We start from the raw sequence: 26,953 nt of genomic DNA on the forward strand, positions 1-26,953 counted from the left end.
TATTTACAATAGCCAGGACATGGAAGCAACCTAAGTGTCCACTGACAGATGAATGGATAAAGAAGATGTGGCACATGTATAAAATGGAATATTACTCAGCCATAAAAAAGAACGAAATTGAGTTATTTGTAGTGAGGTGGTTGGACCTAGAGTCTGTCATACAGAGTGAAGTAAGTCAGAAAGAGAAAAACAAATACCGCATGCTAACACATATACAGAAGATCCCACATGCCGCAGAGAGGCTGGGCCCGTGAGCCATGGCCGTTGAGCCTGCATGTCCGGAGCCTGTGCTCCGCAACAGGAGAGGTCACAGCAGTGAGAGGCCCGCGTACCTCAAAAAAAAAAAAAAAAGTGGGAACCTGAGCTGGACTCTGAAGAAATGAGAATGAGTCAAAAGCAGAGTAAAAAGGATGGGGGCAGGGCCTGAGTCAGACTGTGCACAGAACTCTGAGCAGTGACTTATGACTGGAGCATAACATGTAAAGAAGGGATTGAGCAGGTACTGCTGAACTCTGTGAACTTGAGGCCATGGGGAACCAAGGTTCAGGCCATTTACAAACCTTTGCAGGCCCTAGGTCTCTAATTTGGAGGCTCCACCCTAAAGCATATTAGGCATATTATCTTGTACCCACATCCCATATTAATGTTTTGTCTGTTCAAAAAAGTTTTAATAATTTTTATAACTTTCAGGTTAAGAATTGTTATCATGAAGAGATGGCAGGGTGTACATCGTAGTTAAAGCCATATGGCAGATACAGGTAAATTCATTACACTATTTTCTCTTCTTTTGTGCGTATGTTAAAATTCCTATAATAAAAAGTCACAACTGAAAGAATGATTATTTTTGCTATTGAGATTAAAACTTTATTATATTTATAGAAAAACTTCTGATTTGAGTTGAGCCATTAAATCATATCTTACAGACATTTAATTAAACATTTAATAATTTTATAGGGAAAAAGGATTTTATTTGAGATAATTATCAGAGGCAGCAGACTACTTTTTAAGTATCAAAAGAGTTATACTCATGGGATTTTATGAAAATGCATCCCTTACCAGTTTTTTATTTGCTTGATTGTCTTCTAACGAATTCCTTACTTTTAAAGGGAGAAACTTAGATCGAAATCACTTAATGAGGATACAATGTACAAAGTATAAAGAGAAAAAAACGGGGAAAATGCTGCTTGCCTTTTTTCCTTTTTTCTCTTTTATTTATATGCAGATTTAGAAAACTGGCTGGCTGTCTATGGGCATATCTGGATGTGTTTCTCAAAAGTAAAAGTTAAATGAAATAAAAATATCTAATGCATCAAATCATCCAAAGCTCAAGTGGAATCCATGCGGCAGCTTAAGAATCTTCAGCATGTGGTACAGAATTTCTTAGGATAGAAGGGAGTTTGGAATGCAACGTCCTCCAATTTAACAAGAATTTACTACCTCAGCAGCTCACAGGACAATGAACTAAAAGATATAATAGTGCTTTATTAAGATGGGAACATTTTCCTTAAAGGTAACCATATGCAAAATAGGCTCTGTGGGTCAGTTCTGTCCCCTCAGTATCTCCAAAGTTACAGACTGACTGAAGGACATAAGTGACTTGCCCTCCCTCCTTTAAACAGTAAATGTAGAAAGGATAATTAGTAAATGCTTATTGGTTGTCTTAGTCAATGCTGCTGCTATAAAATACCATAGACTGTGTGGCTTACACAATAGACATTTATTTCTCACAGTTCTGGAGACTGGGAAGTCCAAGATCAAAGTGGCAGCAGATTCGGTTTTTGTTCAGGGCTCTCTCCGTGGCTTGCAGATGGCCACCATCTAGCTGTGTGCTCACGTGACCTCTTTGTGTGAGCAGAGAGAGCGAGCTCTGGTGCCTCTTCCTCCTCTTATAAGGGCACTGATCCCACCATGCAGGTACCACCCCCATGACCATTTCTAACCCTAAGGCCCTCACCTCCAGGTACCATCATATTAGGGGTTAGGGCTTCAACATATAAATTTTGGAGGGACACACACATTCGGTCCTTAACACTGGTTAATACCAGTTCCACAGTCTGGTCTGATAAACGCCTGCAGTGAAGCTGCACCACCAGATGCCTGAGCCAGGGCTCTAAACCTCTGCTTTCTACCTAGCTGCCCACTTAAGTAGCCATTCACTGCACGGTGAAGGCGTGTCCCAACCCAGCAGCTTTGGGCACTGGAGAGTGACCTCACTCTACTGACACTTCTTTCCTAGAAAAGGCAATCTATAATGCCCCACGCCCTCCCTGCCTGCCACCCCACACACAGATAAACATACTCCATCCAAAGAAATGAATCAATACACTTCCAGACAATTATTTCACACTTTCTCCTCTCTCTTCTCAAAATTCCAATACCTTGTCCTCCCTCTTTACTGTCTGCTGATTACCCCGTTTCCTATTTCACTAAGGTGGTAGAAGTGATCTCTTGACTTCTCCCAACGGCTCAACAGGACTCTACCTGCCTGCATCCCGGCTCAGGTTCTCTGGCTTCCCTCCTGGCCACGCTCCTAATGAAGGCAACTGGTACGTGGGTACCGCATCCCTGCTCCCCCTGACTAGGCAGGGATACAGCTCTCGTCATCTCTCCCTCTCTCACATCATCCATTTCTCCCCCTCTGCTGGATCAGTCCCACTGGCTCACAAAATATGCCGTAATTCTTCCCTCCTTAAAAAAAGTCTTATTGTAAATCAACTGTACGTTAATTTACAAATCAACAAAAATTTAAAAACAAAAGAAGTTTTAACTCCACATCCCTCCTTGAGTTACCACCCTCTTTCCCGGAACCACTCTTTTACAACAAACTCCTTGAAGTTCCCCATATTCCATTTTCTCTCCTCCCATTTTCTCTTGAGCCTTCTTAGACTGAGGTTTCACCCCCGCCACTCCATCCAAACTCCTCTTGTCAAAGATACCGACGACTTTCATGACACCCATGACCAAATAAAATGGTCTCTTCTCCGTCCTCGACTTACATGACCCGTCAGCCGTGTCTGACGTGGTTGGTTGCTAGCACCTTCTTCTTCCGGCTTTCTCCTGCTTACTCTCCCTCCTTCACCATCTCCTCTATTAGCTCCTTCCTAACGCCACTGTCTCTAACACGAGCACACCCCCAGGGCTCAGGCCTCAGATGCTTTCTCCTCTTATCCTCATTCTCCTTCTGATCTCACAGTCTCTGGGCTGTAAATACCATCTATTATAATTCACTGACAGTTGCCATATTTATACCTGCAGACGTGTCCCTAACCTCCCTATTCATATACCCAGCGGCCTAGGACACCCCTCCAGCATGCACAAACTTGACACAACCAAAACTGAGACCCCAGCTTGCTCCTAGACCTGCTCCTCTCTCACTTTCCTCAACTCAGCAAATGGCAACTCCTGCCTTCGACCTGCTCGGGCCAAATCCTGCGGGGCAACGTTGAATCGCTCACTTGCTCTCACATAACACAACCAATCTCTTGGCAAATTCTGTTTGGCCTGAAACTTACATAGATCTGAAACTTACATAGAAACAATACTAAAGCAACTAGGGCATAATATTAACAACTGTTGGATCTGGATAAAGTTTATACAGAATTTCTTATGCTAGTCTTAAAACTTTACTGTAAATTTAAACTTGTTACAAAATAGGAAAGTTAAAATGAAAGAGAAAGGTTTAAGAGACATAACAACTAAATATAATGAATGAATATTGATTAGTTTCTATCTAGAAAGAAACAGATATAAAAGGCATGTCTGGGATGACAACTATGGAGATCTGGATATGAGCTATCTATTAGTTTGGTATGATAATGGCACTCTGTTTCTGTAGGAGAACATCCTTCTTTCCTGGAGATTCACGCTGAAGCACAAAGTCTCGTGACATCTGTAATTTACTTTGAAATGGTTTACCGAAAACGGCATAGGTAAAGCAAATAAGTCAAAAATGTTGATGAATATATGGGTGTTGGCTAAATTTTCCCTTTTTTATGTTTGAAATTCTTCAAAATTAAAACTTTTTAAAACTTCCTAAACTCTTCTTACGACTTCCACTGCTACTACATTGGTTCAAAGCCACGGAGAACTCTCCCTGGATGACTGCAGTAGCTTCTTCTACCTGGTCTCCCATGCATGCCCCTCTTACCTCCCCACAATCCATTCTGAACACATCAGCCAGTGTGATTCACATTAGAATGTTAATCAGACCACATCCCCACCATGAGTTCAAAACCCTCCATTGGTTGCTTTCGCAGAGTAAACACTACAGTCTTTCCAGGGACCTCAGGGCTCTGTACCATCTGGCCACCCCCTGGCCACCCCTTACCTCACCTCCTACTTCTCTCTCCACCACACGCCCTCAGTCCCATACACCCCTGACCTCACATCGGCCAGGCACGCTCTTCCTCAGGGTACTTGCATCTGCACCCCCTCCACTCAAGAGGTCTCCTCACCTCTTAGGCCTTGGTCCAAATGCCACCTTCTCAACTGTGACTTCCTGACAACCCCTAAACGCTCATACCCACACACACTCCTGATCTTTCTTTCAGCTTAATTTTCCTCCAGAGTGCTCCAAGCCAACTGATATCCTATATATTTTATTTACTTGTCCATTGTTTCCTCTCCCAGTGAAATGTAAACTATGTCCCAAGCACTTCAGGACTGCTGGCATACAGTAGGTACTCAAAATATATTTGGGCAATGCATGAAACAAAGACTTGGCAAATAATCCGTAGAAGGTTGTTAGCGCTAAAAATGTGTTCACTCATGCTGAAAACATTTATTGGGCACCTTCTATGTGCAAGCACAGTCCACGTGCTGGGTATTCAAACAGGGGTAAGCTGGACCTTTGCCCTAGAGGAGTTTATAGGTTAGCTGATAAAAACAGAAATAAGAGCAATGGACTGTTATTGTTATTATTAAGGGGGTACAGAAAAGTGGGAACTGTCGGGGCTACTAGGGGAAAAAGAGAATGGGAGTATGATGCCCCCTTCGTGGAGGAGGTAAGGCCACACAGCTTTTAACGATTTGCTTCCAGATCTGCTCTCGCTAGACACTAAGCACAGTGCCTGCCATAAATTCCTCACTCACTAAATGCCCAGATTTGCTCAGTGAGGGTAAGTAAACAGAGTCTTGATGGGTGAGCAGATATCTGTCAGGACAAGGAAAGGGAAAGGGCATCCTGTTGGGGGGGGGCGGTTAACAGTGTGAGCAAAGGCCAAGGGGCAGGAACAGGCATGGCACGTCTACCTAGCAGTACAATCCAAAGAGGGATGGATTTTTATAAATCCTCATGAAATTCTTAAGAAAAGCCAACACTTGTTCAAGAAATGAGTCCACACAGAGGAGGTCCTTCTTTGCTTCAAGGGCAACTATAGTGCTGCTACTACTCATCATTAGTATGATAACAGCTAACGTTTATTTAAGTGCTTGCAAATGTGAGTGCTTTATATGTCCAGAAAAACTCTAGGGCCTCATTTGAAATTTGAAGTACTATTTTGACCCATGTTAGGTTTCAAGACACTGATGCAGGGTGAGTCGGTAAGTAATAGAGACAGGCAGGTAGAATGGGCACCCTAGACCCTGATGTCTGCTTGGGCCCTGTGTGCCCTGACTTCTTCGCCAAAATATAAGCCTCCTGATTCCACCACAAGGGCCGTATCCTGCTGTTCTGGAAAAGTGAAGGACTTTGGTGCCAAATTTCATTTCACTTTCAAAGTCAGAAAGCCAGAAAACCACGTTCTCTCTCCAATCTCCAAGAAGCTTTTCTTAAAAGGGAAGAAGTTTTTAATTATTATTATATATTACTATATATAATTTAAATTATTATAAAATAGAAATAAAGCCTAGATAAAACGCATATGGGACACTAAGGTATTACGCACACTTGGAGTAGTAGCATTTGACTAGGTAAGGGAATTCAATTCATTTTTGCCCGCCTTTAACACAGAGAAATTCAGATTGATCAAAAGTAATTACTTGGGCTTCCCTGGTGGCGCAGTGATTGAGAGTCCCCGCCTGATGCAGGGGACGCGGGTTCATGCCCCGGTCTGGGAAGATCCGACACGCCGTGGAGCGGCTGGGCCCGTGAGCCATGGCCGCTGAGCCTGCGCGTCCGGAGCCTGTGCTCCGCAACGGGAGAGGCCACAACAGTGAGAGGCCCGCGTACCGCAAAAAAAAAAAAAAAAAGAAGTAATTACTTTTCTTGAACTCTTACTATGTGTTAGGCATAGAAACATAATAATTATTTTAGAAAATTACTTTTCTTGAACTCTTACTATGTGTTAGGCATAGAAACACAAATTATTTTAGGTCTTAGGTACTTCATAGAAATTATTTTATTTAATCATTATGACAAATCTGCCAAGTTTTTAAGATTATTAGCCTTTTTACAGATAGGGAAACTGAGGTTTAGAGAGTGAAGTAAAGAAACACTGTCATTTATCCATCAAGGAAAGAGGTCCTAATTTTCCAACTAACATCTGACACACAACCCAGCATGTAGTAAATGCTCAAAAATGTTGACTGAACCACATAAGTATTGGGAAGAAACAGAAATAAGAATTTTAAACTCGTGAAGCAAGAGAAGCTTTTAGACTTTAGTACACCAGAGGTTTGGCCAGGATTCATTTAAACCCTTCACAATTCAAGATAAAAACAGTATTTTATTTTGAATTGATCAACTTTAAATGATACACACAGGTTCAAGTCCTACTTCAGAATTAGAATCAACAAGGATGGAAATAAGCTCAAATTGGACACATTTTCACAACTAAAATTAATAATGGGAGAGAAAATCACAGATGAGAACTACCATCTGACTGAATCACAGAAGAAAAAGAAGAGTGTCCTTTGAAAAGGACACGTAAAGAACAACTTTGGAGGAAATTCTGCATCTGGACACTTCTTGAGGTCTGTATGGACCTATCAACTAGTGTTACAGGTACAAATTTAAGACTCTCACACCTTATCTCACAAAATAGGGCATGTACCACTGAGAATTTCTTACTTGGTTTCCATTTTCCTGGAAACGGTATCCCAATCTTCAGGTCATTGGGTTGGACCTGAGAAAAGCCGGAAAGCACTTCTACGATGCCTGCCCCCTCCAGCTGGTCATCTATGCCTGTCCCCACCCTCCCACCCAGAGAAGAAAGGGACACCTAAAAGAAAGCTCAGTGATGGCTGTGGATGAAAGCTGGTTTCCATTGATAGGAGCACCAGATAAGATCCAGCATAAGTAATGAATCTTCACACTTAATGACTCTCCCAGCAACCAGAACAATAATAACCACAGTGAGGCTTAGTGGTACACACTCCATTGTAGGAAGGTCTGCAAGGACCCCATTACAAGATGGTCACTTGTTATTCCATGGATATCACCAGATAAATATTGTTCCTCGGTATCCAAAGATTTAAATTCCATAAAGATAATTCAATATTTTATATACTTCAATATTAATTCTGTCACTCAAATCCATCATAAAATGCATTTGTAGTATGTAGATACTCTCTACGTGGACCAATTCTTAGATTTGTTTATCTCAAATTTGGTTTGCTAACCCAAAGTACCCATTATAACATGATGACTCAGCCCTGTCCCCAGGGAGTGCTACATACGCATGTAGCCCTTTGCTAAATTGTTGTGTCTTTTTCCCCTCTTACACTCTGAGTACCAGAGAACAGCAATTTTGTCCTCTTTACTTGTAAATCTCCCAGCACCTAGCCCCTGCCACATAAAGACCCTTTATAACCATCTGGGAAATTGAAGTGAATTAAGTCCTGTGGGCATATGACTTTTTTCTGGATTTTCTGGGACAATCTAGGTTTCAAATATTCCCAAAAGCATACACTGTCCCCAAAAGCATACAAGCTCACGCTTTCCTGACTGCATGTCCTGGTTTGTTTTGTTTTTTTAATGTTGGACCCTGACTACAGAGTGCTGAGTTTATGACACATAGCCAGTTATCATGGGTCCCATACCCTGATTTTTTTCTGTAAAATATGACACAGTTGGTATAGCCAATAGTGAGGTAATAATTTAACTTGGTTTTCTTTCTTTTTCCCTTAGATGTTTAATTTTTGCATGTTTGTGGCAGGACTGGGGTCGGGGGAGGAAAGGTCATCATGCCAATTCTATGCACTATATTATCCTCTTCAGAGGACCAGACAAAGGTTGGAAGGCAGACCACACAAGGAACACAGGAAGGTCCCTGCTCAAAATCATCGCTATTAGGTATTTACCAATGAGAGATTTATGTTCAATGAGCAAGTTTTTTTTTTCCCAACAAAAAGATAAACAAAAGGGTTCAGTCTTAGTCATACATTGGTATGAGGCACTGCTAATAAAAGCCAATTCCATTCTTAAATGAGCCAAGTACTTAGCAAACATGGGATTTCTGTGAAGGAAGGTAAAGTGAGGACATTTTAGAAAAAGGTCAGATGGCCCTAGACGTGTAGAGAAGAAAGGGTGGAAAGAAATGCCCAGGGCCTCAGCTTGGCAATAGGGCTGCAGTCACCTCTTAGCTCTTCCTCTCCTCCTCACCCTTCAAGCTGAAGTTCCCCAAACCCACCATACTCCTCAGTCGTTTTCCACTTCCTGAAGCAGGCTTTGGCACCCTCACTCTTGCTCTACCTGGCCAAAGTAATCACCCTTAAAAATTCAGCAGTGTCACCTCCTCCAGCAAGCCTTTCCTGCCCCCTTCTTCCCCATCCCAATCTTCCCTAGGACTACAGGTACACCTTAGAGATATAGTGGGTTCCGTTCCAGACCACTGCAATAAAGCAAATATCACAATAAAGTGATTCAAATGAATTTTTGGCTTCCTAGAGCATATAAGTTATGTTTATGCTATACTATAGTCTATTAAGTGTGCAATAACATTATATCTTTAAAAATGTACATATCTTAGTTTACAAATACTATATTGCTAAAAAGAGCCAAAACAGACTAGTAACATCAAAGATCACTGTTCACCATAACAAATATAATAATAATGAAAAGTTTGAAATTTTGTGAGAATTACCAAAATGTGACACATACATACAAAATGTGACAGGAAGTGAGCAAATGCTGTTGGAAAAATGATCCCAATAGACTAGCTCGACATAGGGTTGCCACAAATCTTCAATTTGTAAAAAATACAGTATCTACGAAGTGCAATAATGCAAAGCCCAATAAAGCAAGGTATGCCTATAGTGTATTTGAAAGACAATAAACTTGAGGTTCTTCTAATTAAACTTAGTCCTCTAGTCTCTAGAGGTTCAATCCAGCCACTGATCCAAATAATTTATTCTTTCAGTAGACATTTCCTGGGGTCTCACAAAACACCAGGCATGTGCTGAGCTGTGGGAATGAAAAGATGAAGAAGACAGTCCCGGAAGTCATGGTCTTGGTCAGTTTAGTAACAGAGAGAGATGCAAATAGTGAAAATAACAAGTCTCCAAGTGCACTAGTACAGAATTACTAACAGTGCCAAGAGAAAGCAATCAAGTCTGGTCCCAGGCTTTCATAAACTGGAGGTGAAGAGGAAAGAGAAAAGAGGCTGTGATATGCAAATAAAACACCACAGTGCCCCCTTTCCGTATTTGCTCTGGATGCGGTAACATATAATGTTCCTGAGCTTTCTCTAACATTGTGCAGTTGAAATAACACAAGCTCCTGGATTTAGGCAACGCTGGGTACAAATCCCAGCTCTGTGGCTTACTAGCTGTGTGAGCTCTATAGGTACTTACGCTGGACACATCTTTGCCTTAAACATTTTCACTGCATAACTAATTGGCCGTACGTAAGGCAAGGCAATTTGCTGTAAAAGATAAAATAACCGGTTGACAGTTGGTCTCATTTCTCCATGGATGCAGTACTCCCATTTTTATATCACATAAATCTTAGCCCTCATAATGGTCTACACAGTGGCACAGAGTTGAACCCACATTTCCCATAGAACTCTGCAACAGCTATTGACAGACAGGTGACAATATGTCAAGAAATAAAACGATCCTGTTTTTCTTTCTTCTTAATGAAGGAAGAAATTTTAGCAAAAAAGAAAAAGTACAATGCTGAACGAGGAGACGAATCAATAAGGAAAAAACATTTATACTATGAACAAAAACTTCAAAGATAAGTGCTTAGGTACAACCCACAAAATAAAATCAGTTATCTGCACAGCATTGCCATGAATCTATACACATTTTAAATGTACTCGAATATTTTGTATTTTGCAATAAAGTCTTTTTATTTTTGTTATTCATTTAATTTTTTTATTCACTTTCACTATTACATCTTTGAAGGCAAAATTGCCTTATGGCTAATTAGTTACGTGGCAAAAATGCTTGTGGCAAAGATGTTTACAGCAAAGATGCTTATGGTGGAAATACCAGACATGAGCTGTATGGTGCTGGGTGGGTTACTCCACCCTTCCTTGCTTTGGTTTCTACATGGGTAAGAAAGGCTTTTAAGACCTAACATATGACAGATGGTGGTTGTGAGGGTTAAGTGTAAAGGCCCCATTACAGAATCCGGAATATAACATAACCTCGGTAAACAACTCTTTCCCCTCCCTGCTGGGGGTCTGGTTCTCCTACCAGCATTAGGTGTTCACTGTATCTGCAAGAAAACCTATTGTGACATAATCAGATATAAGATGAAAATATGCAATTTCATTACATCTGTGGCTAAATACACGGAGTACAGGCCTTATCAGAACGCTACAGAATTAATCGACATGGCCAAGACTTGTATACTAACCTTTAATGCCAACTCTGCTGCTAACCTTGGCCTGGGTGTCGGTGCACCATGTGTGTGGCACGGCACAATTACCTTTCTACACAGTTGAGCCCTAGGCACAGTATATAGCCTCCCATCAGTTGGCAACTGCTCTGAGACAGTATATAGGAAACATTTTTAAAACCGGCCAAATTTAAAGTGATTTTTCTGAAATACTTTAATTCGCTCAAATCATGCCAGCCCTACAGACACAGGCAGAAGCTCAACTTGCATTCAGAATGAAAATCATTGGCTCTAATCACTTTTAGCTAAGTTTTCCAATCTTATGGACAGCTCATTATGAATTCAGATTTGGGGAGGCCTGCAAACAAACCTTAAAGACTTGCTTCCCCCATAGTCACTTGGAATCTGTTCAAATCTTCCCAAAAGGGACATGGCTGGACCTCCTGTTGCTCTGTTCCAAGTGCCCACCGTTCCCACCACCACCACCTGACATACAACACATTCACCCCTTACATTATTAGGTGCTATACTCAAACATCAGAAGTCATATGCCTTGTCCCAACTTTTAAGACAATTACAGCCAAATTAGTAATGACAGAGGATTCTTTTAAACCTCCTGTCTGCCCCTGGCTAAGGAACGTGGCCACCATGAGCTAATCACAGAAGGGCGAAGAGCCAGGAGGAAACAGAAGGCAAGCGCCCCTGTAACAGCAGGAGGGGGTAGGTGAGTGCAAGGGATGGGGTAGGGTGGAAAGACAAAAGAGAATGAGAGAGAAAGAGAGGGCAAACCAGACTGGATTCCCAAGAGGAAGCCACAAAGCGCTTGCTTCTCAACAGTCTCAACTACGGTTCTGATGGCAAATTGAGATACAAGACCCAGAAAACCCCACGGCCAGAGCCATAAGGAAGAGGCCCTAGAAAGGAGCCACATCACTTAAGTATTCCAGCTTATGGCTCCCTACCTAAGATAATGAACAACTTAACTAATAACAGAATCAACTGCCCCAAACAGCCCACTTGAAAGGGAACCAGGCACTGACAGACCCTCTCGTTTAATCCCCAGAATGACCCCATAAATAGGAGTCATCTCCCCTTTACAGAAGAGGCATCTGGGAAAGTTAAATTATTCGCTAAGGGTAACGGAACTTGAGCCACGACATGAACCAGGTACATCTGATTTCCATCCTCAAATATGTTCAAGATCCATTGCCCCCTTACCCCTTCGCCTGCACTTAGGAAGTAACCAAGTATTACGTTTAACAGCAAACTCCTGTCCCCAGAAGCCACGCTGACCTCCTAAGGCTGCTCAGACTGTCCTGGCCCCAGCAGAGAGGGCTTTACCAAAGCCAGCACTGAGGGGATCCAGCCTTATTCCTCCCACCCTCTTGGCAGAAACAAGCTGTGTCCTCCTCAGAATCACCTGGGCAAATTTTAAATCTCTGTGGTTCGAAGATATTCACTGTGTGTTCTGACATCTCTCATGTGGTGCTTCAAAAGCCTGGGCTTCCAGAGGCACAGCGGGCCTGGCTCCCTGCTGAAGTAGGACACCTTTTCTCAGCCACTTCTGTCACATTGCTACTCAGCAGCCAGCCAAAGGCTCCGATGCTCTGAACTCAGATAGAGGTTTGGCATCTTTTTTGTATGCTGACATCCCTGTGAGCCCACATGGATCCTGCCCCCTTGGGGTTCCACAGGATGAAAGAGTTTTGCTCTAAACTGAGAAGCTGCTCTCCTTGCATCTCCTTGGATTTCTCCTCTCAAACACCAGAGCCACCTCTGCTAGGGAATATGCCACGGCCAGTGCATGGTTGTGACAGGCTACAGTCCTCCCTTGGTAACCATGGAGGATTGGTTCCAGGACCCCCACGGGTACCAAAATCCTCAGATGCTCAAGTCCCTTTTACAAAGTGGCACAGTACAGTCAGCCCTCTGTATTTGCGGGTTCCACAGATCCACAGATACAGAGGGACAACTGTACTATTTGTTGCTTCTCCTGTTACACCAACTTGACTTAACAGACAATTCAATGATGTTGAAGGTAGCTAACATTCACCACCCCCTTAAGATGTGCAAGACATCTCTCTAAACACTTTATATACATTAACTCATTTAGTCTTCACAATGGCCCTATGAGGCAGGCACTATTCATATGCCCGTTCTCTGAATAAAGAAACTGAAGCGTAGGGTGGTCAAACAACTCTCCCAAACATCCCACATCTTTATGTTAGAGAGGAGACTCAAACTCATACTACCTGGCTCCTAGAGCTCACTACACCATAATGCTGCTGTAAACCATATGCTGAAACGATAAATGTCTCCCAATATTACGTGAGCATAACATGAGCTTCATATCTGCTTACGTGCAATTTAATCTGCCAGAAACACTAGGTGAATGCAGAAAACTGTAATGAGTTGACCTAAGCAGTGCAGGAATACACAAAACACACACATACCACACACACACCCCCCTCAACATCTCCAAGCTACTTCAATTCACACATGTTGTGAGACACATCCACCTGTGTTACAACTGTCCCTCCCATTTCAGATCACCCTCCTTCCACCCCCTCACAGCAACTTATGAGCTGTAACCCTTCCAACACTGTTTTGGACTGAACTGTATTCCCGCTAAATTCATATGTTGAAGCCCTAACCCCTAATGTGACTGTATTTGGAAATAGGCCTTTAAGGAAGTAACTAAGGTTAAATGAGGTCATAAGAGTGGCATCTTATTCCAGTATGACTGGTGTCCTTATAAGAAGAGGAAGGGACACCAAGGATGAATGTGCAAGAGGAAAGACCATGTTACGACACAGGGAGAAGGGGACCACATGCAAACCAAGGAGAGAGGCCTCTGGAGAAATCAACTCTGTAACATGATCTTGGACTTCCAGCCTCCAGAACTGTAAGAAATACATTTCTGTTGTGTAAGTCACCCAGTCTGTGGTATTTAGTTACGTAGCCCTAGCAAACTAATATACCAACACCACCAAATTACAAGCAGTCTTCAGATCCTTTTCGAGGTATAAGTGCCAAATTTATTACAGTCTTTATGTATTTCTTAACCATTTAACATGTGTAGAACTGTGCTACTATTTTTATCAGGTTCCTATCTTTATTTAAAATGTGTCCCTGATGATGTTTCGAGTGCTGTGCCTCGACTCATTTTTCTCATAAGCTCTGTATTGTGCTGTTATGTTTTTTGGTGCCATTTTGCATAGTGGGGCAGTTTTTAGGAACGCATATGTCATGTTACAGCACAAGTGGCTGGACTTATAGATCTAAATGATCTATAGATCCTGAAGATAAAGCATCAAACATCATGTTTCTACAGCCTTCTTCAGGCACCCTGAGGAGGCAGGTTCTATGAAAAAATATCTCAAGAAGGGCAGGCACCAAGCTCAGATACATAGCATGTATGTGTATTTGTGTGGGTACATCTATAGAATACAATACCATATAGGTAAAAAAAGTTAAAGTATTTATATCTGGGTGGTAGGCTTTGGAGTGTTTTTTTCCCCAATTTTTTAATAAACATTATCTCTACATTTAAAAATTCTCTATAATCAAAGTTGATTGTAATGATTTTCATGATCCTGTTCCAAATCAGAAATAAATATCTTTTAACATAGACTAAACAACAATAAGAAATGGCATATAAATTCAAAACTGGCAGACAAGAATTAAATAAGAACAGTAGGCCTTACTAAATTGTTATTCCTCCATATACTCTGTCCTTTTCATCACTAGCCATGTTGAATCAAATTACTGGAAAAATTACAGAGCCTTGAGAAATTTAGGATTTAAAGAAAACTGACCAGCAGTACCTCAGATACAGACAGCTTGGCCAAAGCATGGCCTCTCTGATATTTTTAGCAAAAATCTGTTTTCCTTCATTAGCCAGTACACATGAATTAGAGGCCTAGCCATATACCATCAAGGAATGTGAGAGGCTTGATCTAAACGGAAAACCTGAGTTCACTTTTCACAGATGGTAGGTGTGGAGCAGAAAGAGGGGAAAAGGTTTCAAAAGCTTACTCAAGGCAGAAGAGTAAAGGGTCTATAGTTCAATTCATCAATCTTCAAAATTTCTATAGTGAAAGTGATACCGTCTTAATAATACTAACAACTTCAAAGAGGGCCTGACTGAGCTAACGAAACAGCACAGCATCAAGGCACTGTGTCCCAGAAATATTACAGATGGGCATACAGAACTGTTCTAGTGTTTCTATTATATAGTGACACTCTGAGCAATGGTGACTGTGCCTGGTATCATAAGACCATATTCTTTTTCTTGAAACTCTGACAGAACTGCTAATAGTATTGTAATCCTCAAGCAGGATTTAGCAAACTATGGCTGGCTGGCCACATCCAGCCTGCCATCTGTTTTCATATAGCCCATAAGTTAAAAACAGTTTTTAAACGGTTGAAAAAAATTTTTTAAGAATAATGCTTCAGGACACATGAAAATGATAAGTTCAAACTTCAACATCCATAATTAAAGTTTTATTGGAGCCCAGCCACATACGTTTGCTTTGTCTCTGGCTGTTTTTGTTGAGACAATAGCTGAGTTGTAATTGTGACAAGGTTCATGTGGCTAAAAATATTTCTTTTCTGGCCATTTACAGGAAAAGTTTGCTGCTCCCTGCTCCAAAGTTAAAACTGACCTCGATACAAGCCATAGATTTAAAACCATTTAAAATAGTCAAGAATAGTCTTGAACACCAAGACATTCACGGGCTCGACCAAATTTGAACAATAACTAGATGTGTAACTACATACCTTAAAAGTTGTTCATCGATCCAAGGACTGTTGTGTATTAATGGGAAATAATCACCATCACAACAGTAACAAAAGAACTCAGCCCTGTACTTTTCAAGAACTAAGAGGTTGTCCTTCAATTTTATGATTCATTTTTTCCAGACTCAGGATCAGCATCAATGAGTTGCTTATCATATATCCCAGTACTAAAAAAATGAAGATGCCATTTCTCTAGAAGATAAGACAATACTTTCTTATTCTCCCCTTCAAAAACTACATCGATCTTCAGGAGAACTTTGGTGCTAAACTTTGTAAATGATGTCATGATCTGATGGAAAAAATAATCAAAGCTGAATTTTCTCTTTGGCAAAATTTCACCCATCATCAGACTGTAGAATACATGGAAGATTCTAGAACAGTTTACAATAATTCAGTTGGGTTTTTTTTGCAAACAGGTGGCGGGGTTTTAAAAACTTGTTGAATATATTCACCACACAATTTCCTGAGATCAAAGACCTAAACAGCCCTCTTCCCTCTCCCCACCCCCATCAATTATTAGGCTCCACTTTCTTACTGAGGTCATAAGACAGCATTGCTGACCTGTCCAAGTAAAACTGCTACCAAATAAAAATAGTGACTGAGTTGGTGGCATGAGGGTAACTAGTTAAGCCACTCTTTCCTCTTTGCTGAGTTATCCTTACTTCAGTGGAATCACAAATTAAGAATGTCACAGAGGGGCTCCTTTGCAGAAATAAAGTCACAATTCCAAAAGGGTCCCAGATTTCGGTCAATCTGCTGCCACTGAACAGAGCATCCAACTATGGCAGCGTGTGGGGTAGTTTTAATCAGCATCAACTCTAAAATGGAATTCCTAAAGAGAAGACAATCTTGGGCCCTCATCTTACAATAAGAGTCCACACGGAGCAAACTGCAACCCAAATAAATTACAGTTGACCCTTGAACGACATGGGTTTGAACTGCGCAGGTCCACTTACATGCAGAAATTTTTTCAACAGCAAATACTAAAGTACTGCCCTATCCAAGGTCAGGTGTATCTGCAAATGCAGAACCATGGATGCAGAAGAACCACAGATATGGAGGATGAAAAGGAAAATCACATGAGGATTTTCGACTGTTTGGAGGGTCGGCCCCTGACCCCTGCTGCTGTTCAGAGGTCGACTGTAGTACCAATCTGTGGAGTGTGAATACTCCTTGCCCTATACTTTCAGGTTAACATATGAGAGATTTATCTGTCCAGTCAATTGGAGACTGATCAAATGAAAGCCATATATAATATGTACTCCTGATGCGTGCTATTAAATGTACTGCACAATATTCAAAAATGATGAGCACGGGTGCCCTCAATGAGAGAGAAGCCACTTATTCTGAAAACTTTATTTTTTTATTGAAAATATTATTTATTTTTATATTATCTTGATGCAGTTGTTGGAGGAGTAAAGCCAAGCTTTAGTAGCGTCAAACTGTGATCCCCCAGCTAAATGGCTCCCACTTAGAACCAGTTTCCCCTAAAATGTCTCACATGCTATCTCATTTTTACAAATCCTTCACTCCCTCTTGAAAATCTCTATTTCAGTTGCCAATAAGGACTTAAATGCTTCTGGAAGAAACATTCGTCAAAACTAACACAGCTGTTGATGACTGACATCAGGCATGAAGGAAAAAAAAAATCACATCCGTGTTTCAACACACTACTTGCTGAACAATTTCTACTTGGTCCATCTGTATTAAATGGGTGTGCCAAAAATTGGACACGCCAGCAGATGGCTACCAGCACTGTTTGGCATGCCTACTGGTGCTGTTCTACACTGCCAAAAGACGAACTACGACTCCCCTGAAGGGATTCTATAGTTTCTAAAATAGTAACTTATGTAACAGAAAAACTATAGAATCGTTTCATTTGGGCTCTAGATCTACAAGCCCCAGATTTGTGCTGTCCTCCTTTCTAATTTGATTCTTAGTACTTCTGAACAGCAGTCATCTCCTTTCAGAGATTAGTGGTTCTTTCCTTTTTTTTTTGAATTGGTTTATTTAAATTTTACAGAAACCTGATTAGAGTTAAGTATGTAATTATAAGTCCAGTAACAATTCTACAAAAATGCACATACAATGCCAGAATTTTTTAAAAGTAACTAATATCATATTCTTGTTTTGCATTAAACATGTAAGACATGTCATGTCTTCCTTATGACAGATTAGTGCTTCTTAACCAGGCATGTGTTATCATATGTACTCAGGGTATTCCTTCCAAGGTAGATATGTCCAGACCCCACTTGGGTCACCACACTGGATCAGACATCATGGGGTGGAGCTTAGGCATGTGTATTTTGAAAAGCACACCAGATGGTTGTAAAGGGCATCCCTGGTTAAAAACAACTTTTCCAGATCGTTTTTTATACTGACAAGCAAATAACTATGACATACACATGTGTACACATAGACCAATATAATTCTGCTTAATTCCTCAGGGTGTTGTCTAAATGTTCTCCTTTGCAATCTTAGAGTTGTAGAAAAATCATTAAGTATTTTTTTAAATTTATTTATTTAATTTATTTATTTTTGGCTGAGTTGGGTCTTTGTTGCTGGGCGCGGGCTTTCTCTAGTTGCGTCAAGCGGGGGATACTCTTCGTTGCGGGGCACGGGCTTCTCCCTGTGGTGGCTTCTCTTGTTGAGGAGCACAGGCTCTAGGCGCATGGGCTTCAGTAGTTGTGGCACGCGGGCTCAGTAGTTGTGGCTCACGGGCTCTAGAGCGCAGGCTCAGTAGTTGTGGTGCATTAGTTGTGGGCTTAGTTGCTCCACGGCACGTGGGATCTTCCCGGACCAGGGAACGAACCTGTGTCCCCTGCATTGGCAGGCGGATTCTTAATCACTGCGCCACCAGGGAAGCCCCAAATCATTAAGTTTTAAAGTAACAGATCATGGAGACAGTAGTATTTTAGGAAAATTATTTTTTTTGTAGCAAATAAAATATCTATGAGTATGAGATAAAGAAGAGACCTGGGAGAACAATTAGGATCGGCGCCATAGCAGTTGGCTTTACAAAGAACTAATGGAAGTCAGTGGCTAATTGGGTTGAGTTTCCAGCTGTAACAGAATAGAGGCATAAAAATAGGAGAAAAGGGGAAGTCAGGAGTAGAAGCAAATCAGAGTTGCCTGGGGGAGACAGCAGAATGACGGCTCAAAAGAAACCTCTGCACTGGACACATGGCTTTGGAAGTTGGTGAGAGGAGAGAACTTCTACAGAGAGGGTGGAAGATAGGATGAGGAAAACAAAGGGTTAAGCTGGAGAAGTAGCCCATTAAAGACCCAGGGAAAATGTAGAATAAACAATGCAAACAAAGAAGGCAAGAGTAAAACCTAGTGGCAACTCAGAAGCCAAGGAGGAAAAGAGTTTCAAAACAAAGTTCATGGGGCTTCCCCGGTGGTGCAGTGGTTAAGAATCTGCCTGCCAATGCAGGGAACACGGGTTCAAGCCCTGGTCCGGGAAGATCCCACATGCTGCAGAGGAACTAAGCCCGTGTGCCACAACTACTGAGCCTGCACTCTAGAGCCCGTGAGCCACAACTACTGAGCCCGTGTGCCACAACTATTGAAGCCCGCGTGCCTAGAGCCCGTGCTCCACAACAAGAGAAGCCACGGCAGCGAGAAGCCCGCCCACCGCAACAAAGAGTAGCCCCCGCTCGCCAAAACTAGAGAAAGCCCGCACCCAGCAACAAAGACCCAACACAGCCAAAAATAAATAAATAAATAAATAAATAAATGTATTAACCAAAAAAACAAAGTTCATCAACATAGTCTTCTGAAACAGAGAGGTCAAGGTCACCGGTATGGACTCAAGTTCTAGTCCCAGGAACCCTGCTGTGTGCCCTAGCACACAGCTGATCTTTCTCCTTTAATCTCTACTTCCTGTCCATACCAACCGTACAGCACACATATACGTTTAGTTTTTTAAATCCATCATAGAATTTAAAAACTAAAATATCTACACATATGCAGATATTCTGTCACATCTCATACAAAGCTTCTTGAGGGAAAAAATCACAGTCGATACTTTACACACCGTCCACCCGCACTGTGCCTTCACATCACCATGCCTCCAGCTATCATTTAGAAATAGTTTTAACTAAGTATTAACTATGACCATCCTGGTGATTGTGGTATGCAGATAAAGACCAGCTAAATTCAGGGAGAAGACACATACACCAGTACAGTGTCAAGCCTTGCTATTCAAAGTGTGGTCAATGGACCAGTGGCATCACCTGGGAACTTGTTAAAAATGCAATTTCAGCTGCTATACCAGACCAACTGAATCAGAATCTGCATTTTAACAAGATCCAGGTGACCGACTCCTATGCATACTGGCCTAGAAACTGGTGTCAACTCAGTACAGTATGCAAAGGGAGAGCACTGAGTTACCAAAGAAGTTAGTTGGAGGAGGGAAAGATGGCACATGAGTTTCAGTGCACGGGCATGTGCTTAGATGCTACTTCGTCTGCTCAGACCTGCATCTCAGCGTTGGAGCCCAGGCCCTTTGCACATGTGGCACAACCAGGCCAAGAAACAATTCCGGCTTTTGATCAGGAACCCAGATGCATAAATCCTTCTTCCATTAACTGCCCCTAAGTTCATTATAGGAAGGGCTTATGCAGATTCTATCTGCTAGGTTGTTTTTCCAGGCTTTATAAATATTCCGACCTCCTGAAGACCCTGTTTACGCTCCCCATACTTATCCAACCCTAGGATTTATATTATTCTGCGTCTCATTCGTTTCTCCCATAAAATTAGGTTCCCCTCTAGCCTTTAGATTGCAATTGCTAAAATACTTTTTCAGAATAATTGAAAGCTAAACCTGAAAATGCAACTTTAACCCCAAATGGAAAGAGCTACACTGACAGCATTGTTGTTTAAGTGACCAGGTGTCAGGGGAAAGTTCCCAAAGGAAAGAACCATTAGACAAAGGCACAGTCATATCTCAAAGGATGAAGACCAAATGGAGCAACAAGTCTCAAAGCAGAATCTTCCCTTCGTTGGGGATGCGCTCGACGCTTCAATATTTCTTTCTCTAACTTTCCTACAGATATACGTATTGAGTGTCACTATTTCAAAATATCTCTGTGCTCGAAGAGTTCTCTGTGGGTCTTTTATTATTTATAACAGCTTTATTGACTTATAATTTACACACCATGAAGTTCACATTTCAGAAATGGAAGAGACTTTCATTCCATCCCCCACTTCAAGCAATGCTTCATTAAACTCACCCAGGAATATAATACAGCCATTTCTTAAAACTCCAGAAAGACAGGCCATCATCATGACCCTCCGATAATATATCCTAGTATCTCAGCTTTTATCAGTGGAAAGAACATCTTGACTAATCCCCCTCTATGAAAATGCAAACTACAAAAGTCATGGCGTATGTTAAAGGTGGCTGATTGAAAATACCACGGTAGACCCTTGTAATCTGACTGCTGTGTTGAAACTCCATTAGGAAGCAAACCTCGTTTACTGCATCCAAAGTAGAAATCACAAATTCCAACAAACTACTACCCCCCAGTTTTTCATGGACTACTTTCTTCCACCAGATGGCTTTTGGGGGGCTGCTGGAGCCTCCACTGAGCTGTTATTTTTCACCTCAGGGATGGGATGAGTAACTTAGGCAGGTTTTTCTTTCAAAAAGAAAAACAGCAACTCACATGCTCTCACAGAACCTCTTCAGTGTGCTTGGCTTCTCCTGGTTGCGTCTTTGTCGGAACCAGCGTTGAATGCTGCGAACATCCCAGTCCAGCTGCTTGGAGAGGCCCTCCAATCTCTTTTCATCAGGATGCTATGAAACAAGGTACCAGGAAAATCATTTTCATCTTCACCATGAACAGATGTGCCCTTGTCTATAATGGAGATATCTGTTTTTCCTGTATTTTCTATCTGCTACTGAGATTTCTATATTGACCACTGAGGACCGAGGCCTTCCATCAGCAGCGTGAACGTAAACAACCACTTAGGACAAGGGAAGTTACTCATCATGAAACAACACTAAAAAATATGAATCTCACTCTAATGCTGGTACTTCTTACAGCAACAAAGGTTCGACGGAACAGTCAGCTGGCCGCGTTAGCTCCACCAGCCTTCAAGGAAAGGAGTTAGGTGAAGGTGAATTTGCAAAAAGACATCACTCAAACATTTCACTTTCTAATGAAAAAATGCTGTACCCATTATCACATATCAGGATAACGCAGGACAGAAAAAAAGCATGGAATCATCCCCAAATACCTCACCTTAGACTAAGGTACCAACTCCACTTACAAAACATGTTTTCTCTTCAGTCTCCCCTCTCCCTGGTTCTTCACACATTCCTCTTCTATTCCTTTCTTGGTCATCCTTTTGACCAGAACTCCATCAAACTTTTTACAATGACTACGCATTACTTGAAGATGCAAACTTGGTAAAGTAGAAAGAGAAACTATCGATATTTACGCCTGCCATATGATGACATTACTCTGTCTCTCGCTCTCATTTCTATAACATTAGGAGACGACAGACACAGGTTCAATTCCTTGTTCCAATGAATTCTCTGAGCCTCAGTTTCCTTACCTGTTCCAAAGAAGCCTATTTATCCACCTAAACGGTGGAATGTAAAAATGTATGCAAATCTCAGTACATGTTAGTTCTGTCCCTCCTGTCTCTTCGGTGTCTTAGAGAGCATCCCCCCAACAATTACGTGAGGACGACCTGCCGTACAACAAAACTAAACGGAGTTAGTTCTACTCCTTTATTTATTCTACCTTTGCTTTACAATTAAGGAGATGTTAATAATCAGAGGACAGAACCAAAAATGGGGTAGGGAAGGCAGGCCAAGTGGCTGTCGAGTCATAAGGGCGGAATGCACATGTGACTCCTTTTTAAAGCCTCTCAAGAAATTCAGTGTCAGACACACAGGAAACACAGCAAATGGCCTTAATGTCATGATCGAGGTTATAAAATGTGCTGAGCTTGTGTCTGTAAAAGTTATTTGCGAACTTGCCGGGTGGCGTGTACTTTGAGGTGTTTTTCTTAGAAGTCACGACACCGTCTACACTCTCCTTCCGTGTCTCTCAATTAAAAATATGGGAGAGAGAAAATGCACAGCCTACACTATACCTTGGCTATACCATTTTCTTAAAGGAATTCATTTTTAATTTTCATTCATTTTCTAAGTCTATTCAATACGTAAAGCGTTCACATGGTTCACAAAATAAAAATTATCCCCAATTTCACCTTCCACTTTGTTCCTGTTCTCTCAGTTCCTACTCTCCCCTTCCTACCAGGTAACAGGCTATTCAATCTATTTCTTTCCAAAGTTATCTTACCAAATATAAACAAATTTGAATGTGCATTCTTATGTCTCCCCACCACCACCTTCACACAAATGGTTCTATTATTCTGGACTTTGGGTTTTTCACTTCACAATGTATCTTGGAACATTTCCACATCCAAATATTGGGAACGTCCTCCTTCTTTTGTAGAACCGTTAAGGACATGCCATAATTTACTTATCCACTCCACTATTAATGCACACTTAGGTAGCTTCCGAACTTCTACTACTACAAACAATGCTGCAATAAATAACCTTATCATGGGTTATTTTATACACATATAGAGAGAGATAAGTTCCTGTAAGTGAATGTTGGAGATGAAAGGGTCCATGCATTTGCAATTTTTTTAGATATTGAAAAACTATCACCAATGATTTTACCAATTCATACTCTCACAAGCAAGAGTACCCTTTTCCCAAAGCCTCATCAACAGAGTATGTTATTGGATTTTTCCATTTTTTTCTAGCCTGATATATAAAAAGCAGTATCTCAGTATATCTTTTTTTTTTTTTTTTTTTTTGCGGTATGCGGGCCTCTCACTGTTGTGGCCTCTCCCGTTGCGGAGCACAGGCTCCGGACGCGCAGGCTCAGCAGCCATGGCTCACGGGCCCAGCCGCTCCGCGGCATGTGGGATCTTCCCAGACCGGGGCACGAACCCGTGTCCCCTGCATCGGCAGGCGGACTCTCTCTCAACCACTGCGCCACCAGGGAAGCCCCTCAGTATATCTTTAATTTGATTTCCTCTTCTTATGAAAGAAGGATATTTTCTTGTGTTTTAAAACCATCTGTATTTCCTCTTTAGAACAGTCTTTTCATATCTACTGCCCATATTTTTCTTGATCTGCTAGTAATTTGTTTATTGATTTGTAGAAGTTCTTCAGTTATTAGAGTGATCAAACCTATATCTGTACCATAAACTGCATAGTATGTACTAATGTGTCACTTGAGTTTTAGAATTAGCTTATGGTGCGTTTTGCTTGTTTTTACTTCCTGAAGTTTTTTTAAATTTATCAGTCTTTTCTGTTATACCTTCTGTATTTGTGGTCATAAGTAGAAAAGCATTCCCTACTCGGAAAATCCAAGAAATTCTCCTACATTTACAGCTTTGATTCTCATACATTTACAGTTTTGATTCTTACATTCAATCTTTAGTACATTTGGAATATATCCTGGTATACAGTGGGAGGTATGAATCTAATTTTAGTTCTTTCCAAATGGCTACCCAGATAGGCCAGTACCATCATTCATGTTTTCTCCATGAGAAATCAAATCTATTCTCCCACCGTTCTATTATTCATGTGCCAGTACATATGGTCAGGTTACTCAGAAATCCTTATTTATTTTTCTATATGAACTTTAGAATTAGCTTGTCTAGTTTCAAAATAAACGGGAAAACAAGAAAACCTGTCGGTATTTATAATGAGATTATACCAAGTTCTTATACTAGCATAGGATGACTTGATATCTTTAACTGAATTTGTCTTTTGTGTCCTTCACAATGTTTGAAAATTTTCCTCACATACCTTGCACATCCTTGTTACATTGATTCCTAGGAATATCATCTTTTTTGGTTTCTATTGTAATTAAGAAATCTTCTTATATCTTCTAACTGCTTTTTGTGTGTGTGCATGTGTGTGTGTATGGTAACTAATGTTGTGCTAACATTTTGTAATGTTTATGGTAGTTTTTCACTTGATTCCCTTAATTTTCCAGGTATACAGTCATGTAATAGGATATTACTAGAATGTAAGCTCTGTAAACAAAGGAAATTTTTTGTGTCTTTTTTCACCAGTACCTAGAATATTGTCGGGACTTAATAAATACTCTCGAATGCATGAATAAATTGTCACATAGCATACCTTTACGTCCTCCTTTCTACTTTTTTTGCCTTTATTTTCCTTCTTTTATCTATTTGCTAATGAAATGTAAAACTTAGCACAATGTATAACAGTGTTTATAAGCATCCCTATCTGTTCCAGACTTTAGTAGGAATATCACAACGTTTTTCTCATTAAGAGGCCAGATTTGGAGCTGATATACAAGTGTATTTTTCATGTAAATGAAACCACCTATCCCTAGTTAGATTGTTTTATTTTAATCAGAATGATGTTAGATTTCAGAATCCATGGAAGTGATCATCTACTTTTTTTCTTCATGTCAATTAACATGATGAATTACAAAAACAGATGTTTTTAATATTGAATACAGGGAAGGCCTTGCATTCCTAGAATAAGTCGTACTTGGTGATGATGAATAATTCTTTTAATATGCTGCAAAGTTCAGTTTGTGATTTTTTTATTTGGGACTTTTCATCAATAATAATAATAATCACAATTGGTCTCTAGTCTTATTTTTTAGTGAGATAATTATCAGACTTTGAGATTACATAAAAATAGAATCGATGATTTTCTTAATTTTCTATACTTCGGTATAGTTTAAAATAGCATTTTATTATCTGTTCTTTAAGAGTGTTAGAATTTTCTTGTGATAACACACATATGTAGTTGGTAAATTATATTTTCCTAGAATAATTTTCATTTTATCCAAGTGTTTATATTTTATTTGCCATGTTAATAGTAATATATCCTTTTTATTTTCCTTAATTTATGTGATTGTTGATTATGTTGTTAATTGCTATGTTGTTAACTTGTGCTTTGTTTTTTCTTGATTGGGTTAGCTGACTTTCTGTTAAAAAAAAAGTAAACAGTTACCTCTGGATTAATTTTCAATACTACAGTTTTACTAACTCAATTTCTATGTTTATCTTTATTAATTTCTTCCTTCTGTTTGCCTTCATTTATTTTGTTGTTGTTTTTCCAATCTTTAAGTAAGTGGTTAAATATATATATATTTATATAAGTGGTTAAACTTATATATATACGTTTTCATCTGAGCACTACCTTGGCATAGTACCATAGCATAGTAGTGCTTTCATCACTGTTTTCTAAATATTCTGAAATTTTATTTTTACACAAAAGTTGATTAAGAAAGCAAGAGTCTTTCTGTTTTCTGATTTCTCATATTAGTAGACTGTGCCTATTCTTAAAATGTATTACCATTTTTTATATAATAAAAGCTCAATTTTTAAAATATTTAACAGGCACTTGAAAAGAAAGTATAGTCTCTATATTCAGAATACAGGGTTCTAAATGTACCTGTCAGGAACTTCCCTGGTGGTGCAGTGGTTAAGAATCTGCCTGTCTATGCAGGGGACACGGGTTGGAGCCCCGGTCCGGGAAGATCTCACGTGCCTTGGAGCAACTAAGCCCGTGCACCACACTGAGCCTGTGCTCTAGAGCCCACAAGCCACAACTGCTGAGCCCGCGTGCCTCAACTACTGAAGCCCGTGCACCTAGAGCCTGTGTTCCACAACAAGAGAAGCCACCGCAATAAGAAGCCTGCACACCACAATGAAGAGAAGCCCCCGCTCACCACAACTAGATAAAGCCCATGCGCAGCAACACGGCCAAAAATAAATAAATAAAAATAAATTTATTTTTTTAAAAAATTTTTAAATTAAAAAAAAAATAAATGTACCTGTCAGATCTTCCTCATTAATTATGCTTCTTAGACTTAATTGCTATATTGTTTTATATTTTATATATTCTGTTTTATATTTTGACCTGTCATGACTGAGAGGTAAATTAAAATTTCTTACTATTAAATAATTTCTTCTTTTTTTAATAAGTATATGGATATGCTGGTATTCAATGCATATATATTCATAACCATTTTATCTTCATTATGAATTGTATCCTTTGGCAATAAAAAGCCAATTCTTCATTTCACTTCATCCTTTTGGTCTACTTTCTTTATTATTTATATTTGCCTGTATACCTTTACTCATACTCTTATTTTTAATATCTGTAATTACTTTATCTGAAGGGGTCTCTTATAAACTATGTGACCCAAATCTGAATTATTTTTTTATTAGATGAGTTAAACCCATTTACATGCATTGATATAATTTATAAATTTGTTTATACTTACTTCACATTAATTATGTTTTCTGTTTTCATAATTTAATTTTTTTTTAATTTTAACAAACCAAATATGGCTGATTTTCCTTTGTTTTTTGTGGGTAATTTTTATTCTAGTG

General features: G+C 40.2%; 1 protein-coding gene across 2 annotated transcripts in view; it reads right to left on the reverse strand.

The window, feature by feature from the left end:
• CERS6 (ceramide synthase 6) overlaps positions 1-26,953 on the reverse strand; it is a 318,459-nt gene that overhangs the window by 194,688 nt on the left and 96,818 nt on the right. For both annotated transcript variants that reach the window (XM_060152714.1, XM_060152713.1), the window contains exon 3: positions 21,199-21,329. In XM_060152714.1, the coding sequence (XP_060008697.1) occupies positions 21,199-21,329 (131 nt within the window). The remainder of the gene's footprint in view (positions 1-21,198; positions 21,330-26,953) is intronic.

Source organism: Lagenorhynchus albirostris, chromosome 6, assembly GCF_949774975.1.
Source record: "Lagenorhynchus albirostris chromosome 6, mLagAlb1.1, whole genome shotgun sequence".
NCBI lineage: Eukaryota > Metazoa > Chordata > Mammalia > Artiodactyla > Delphinidae > Lagenorhynchus > Lagenorhynchus albirostris.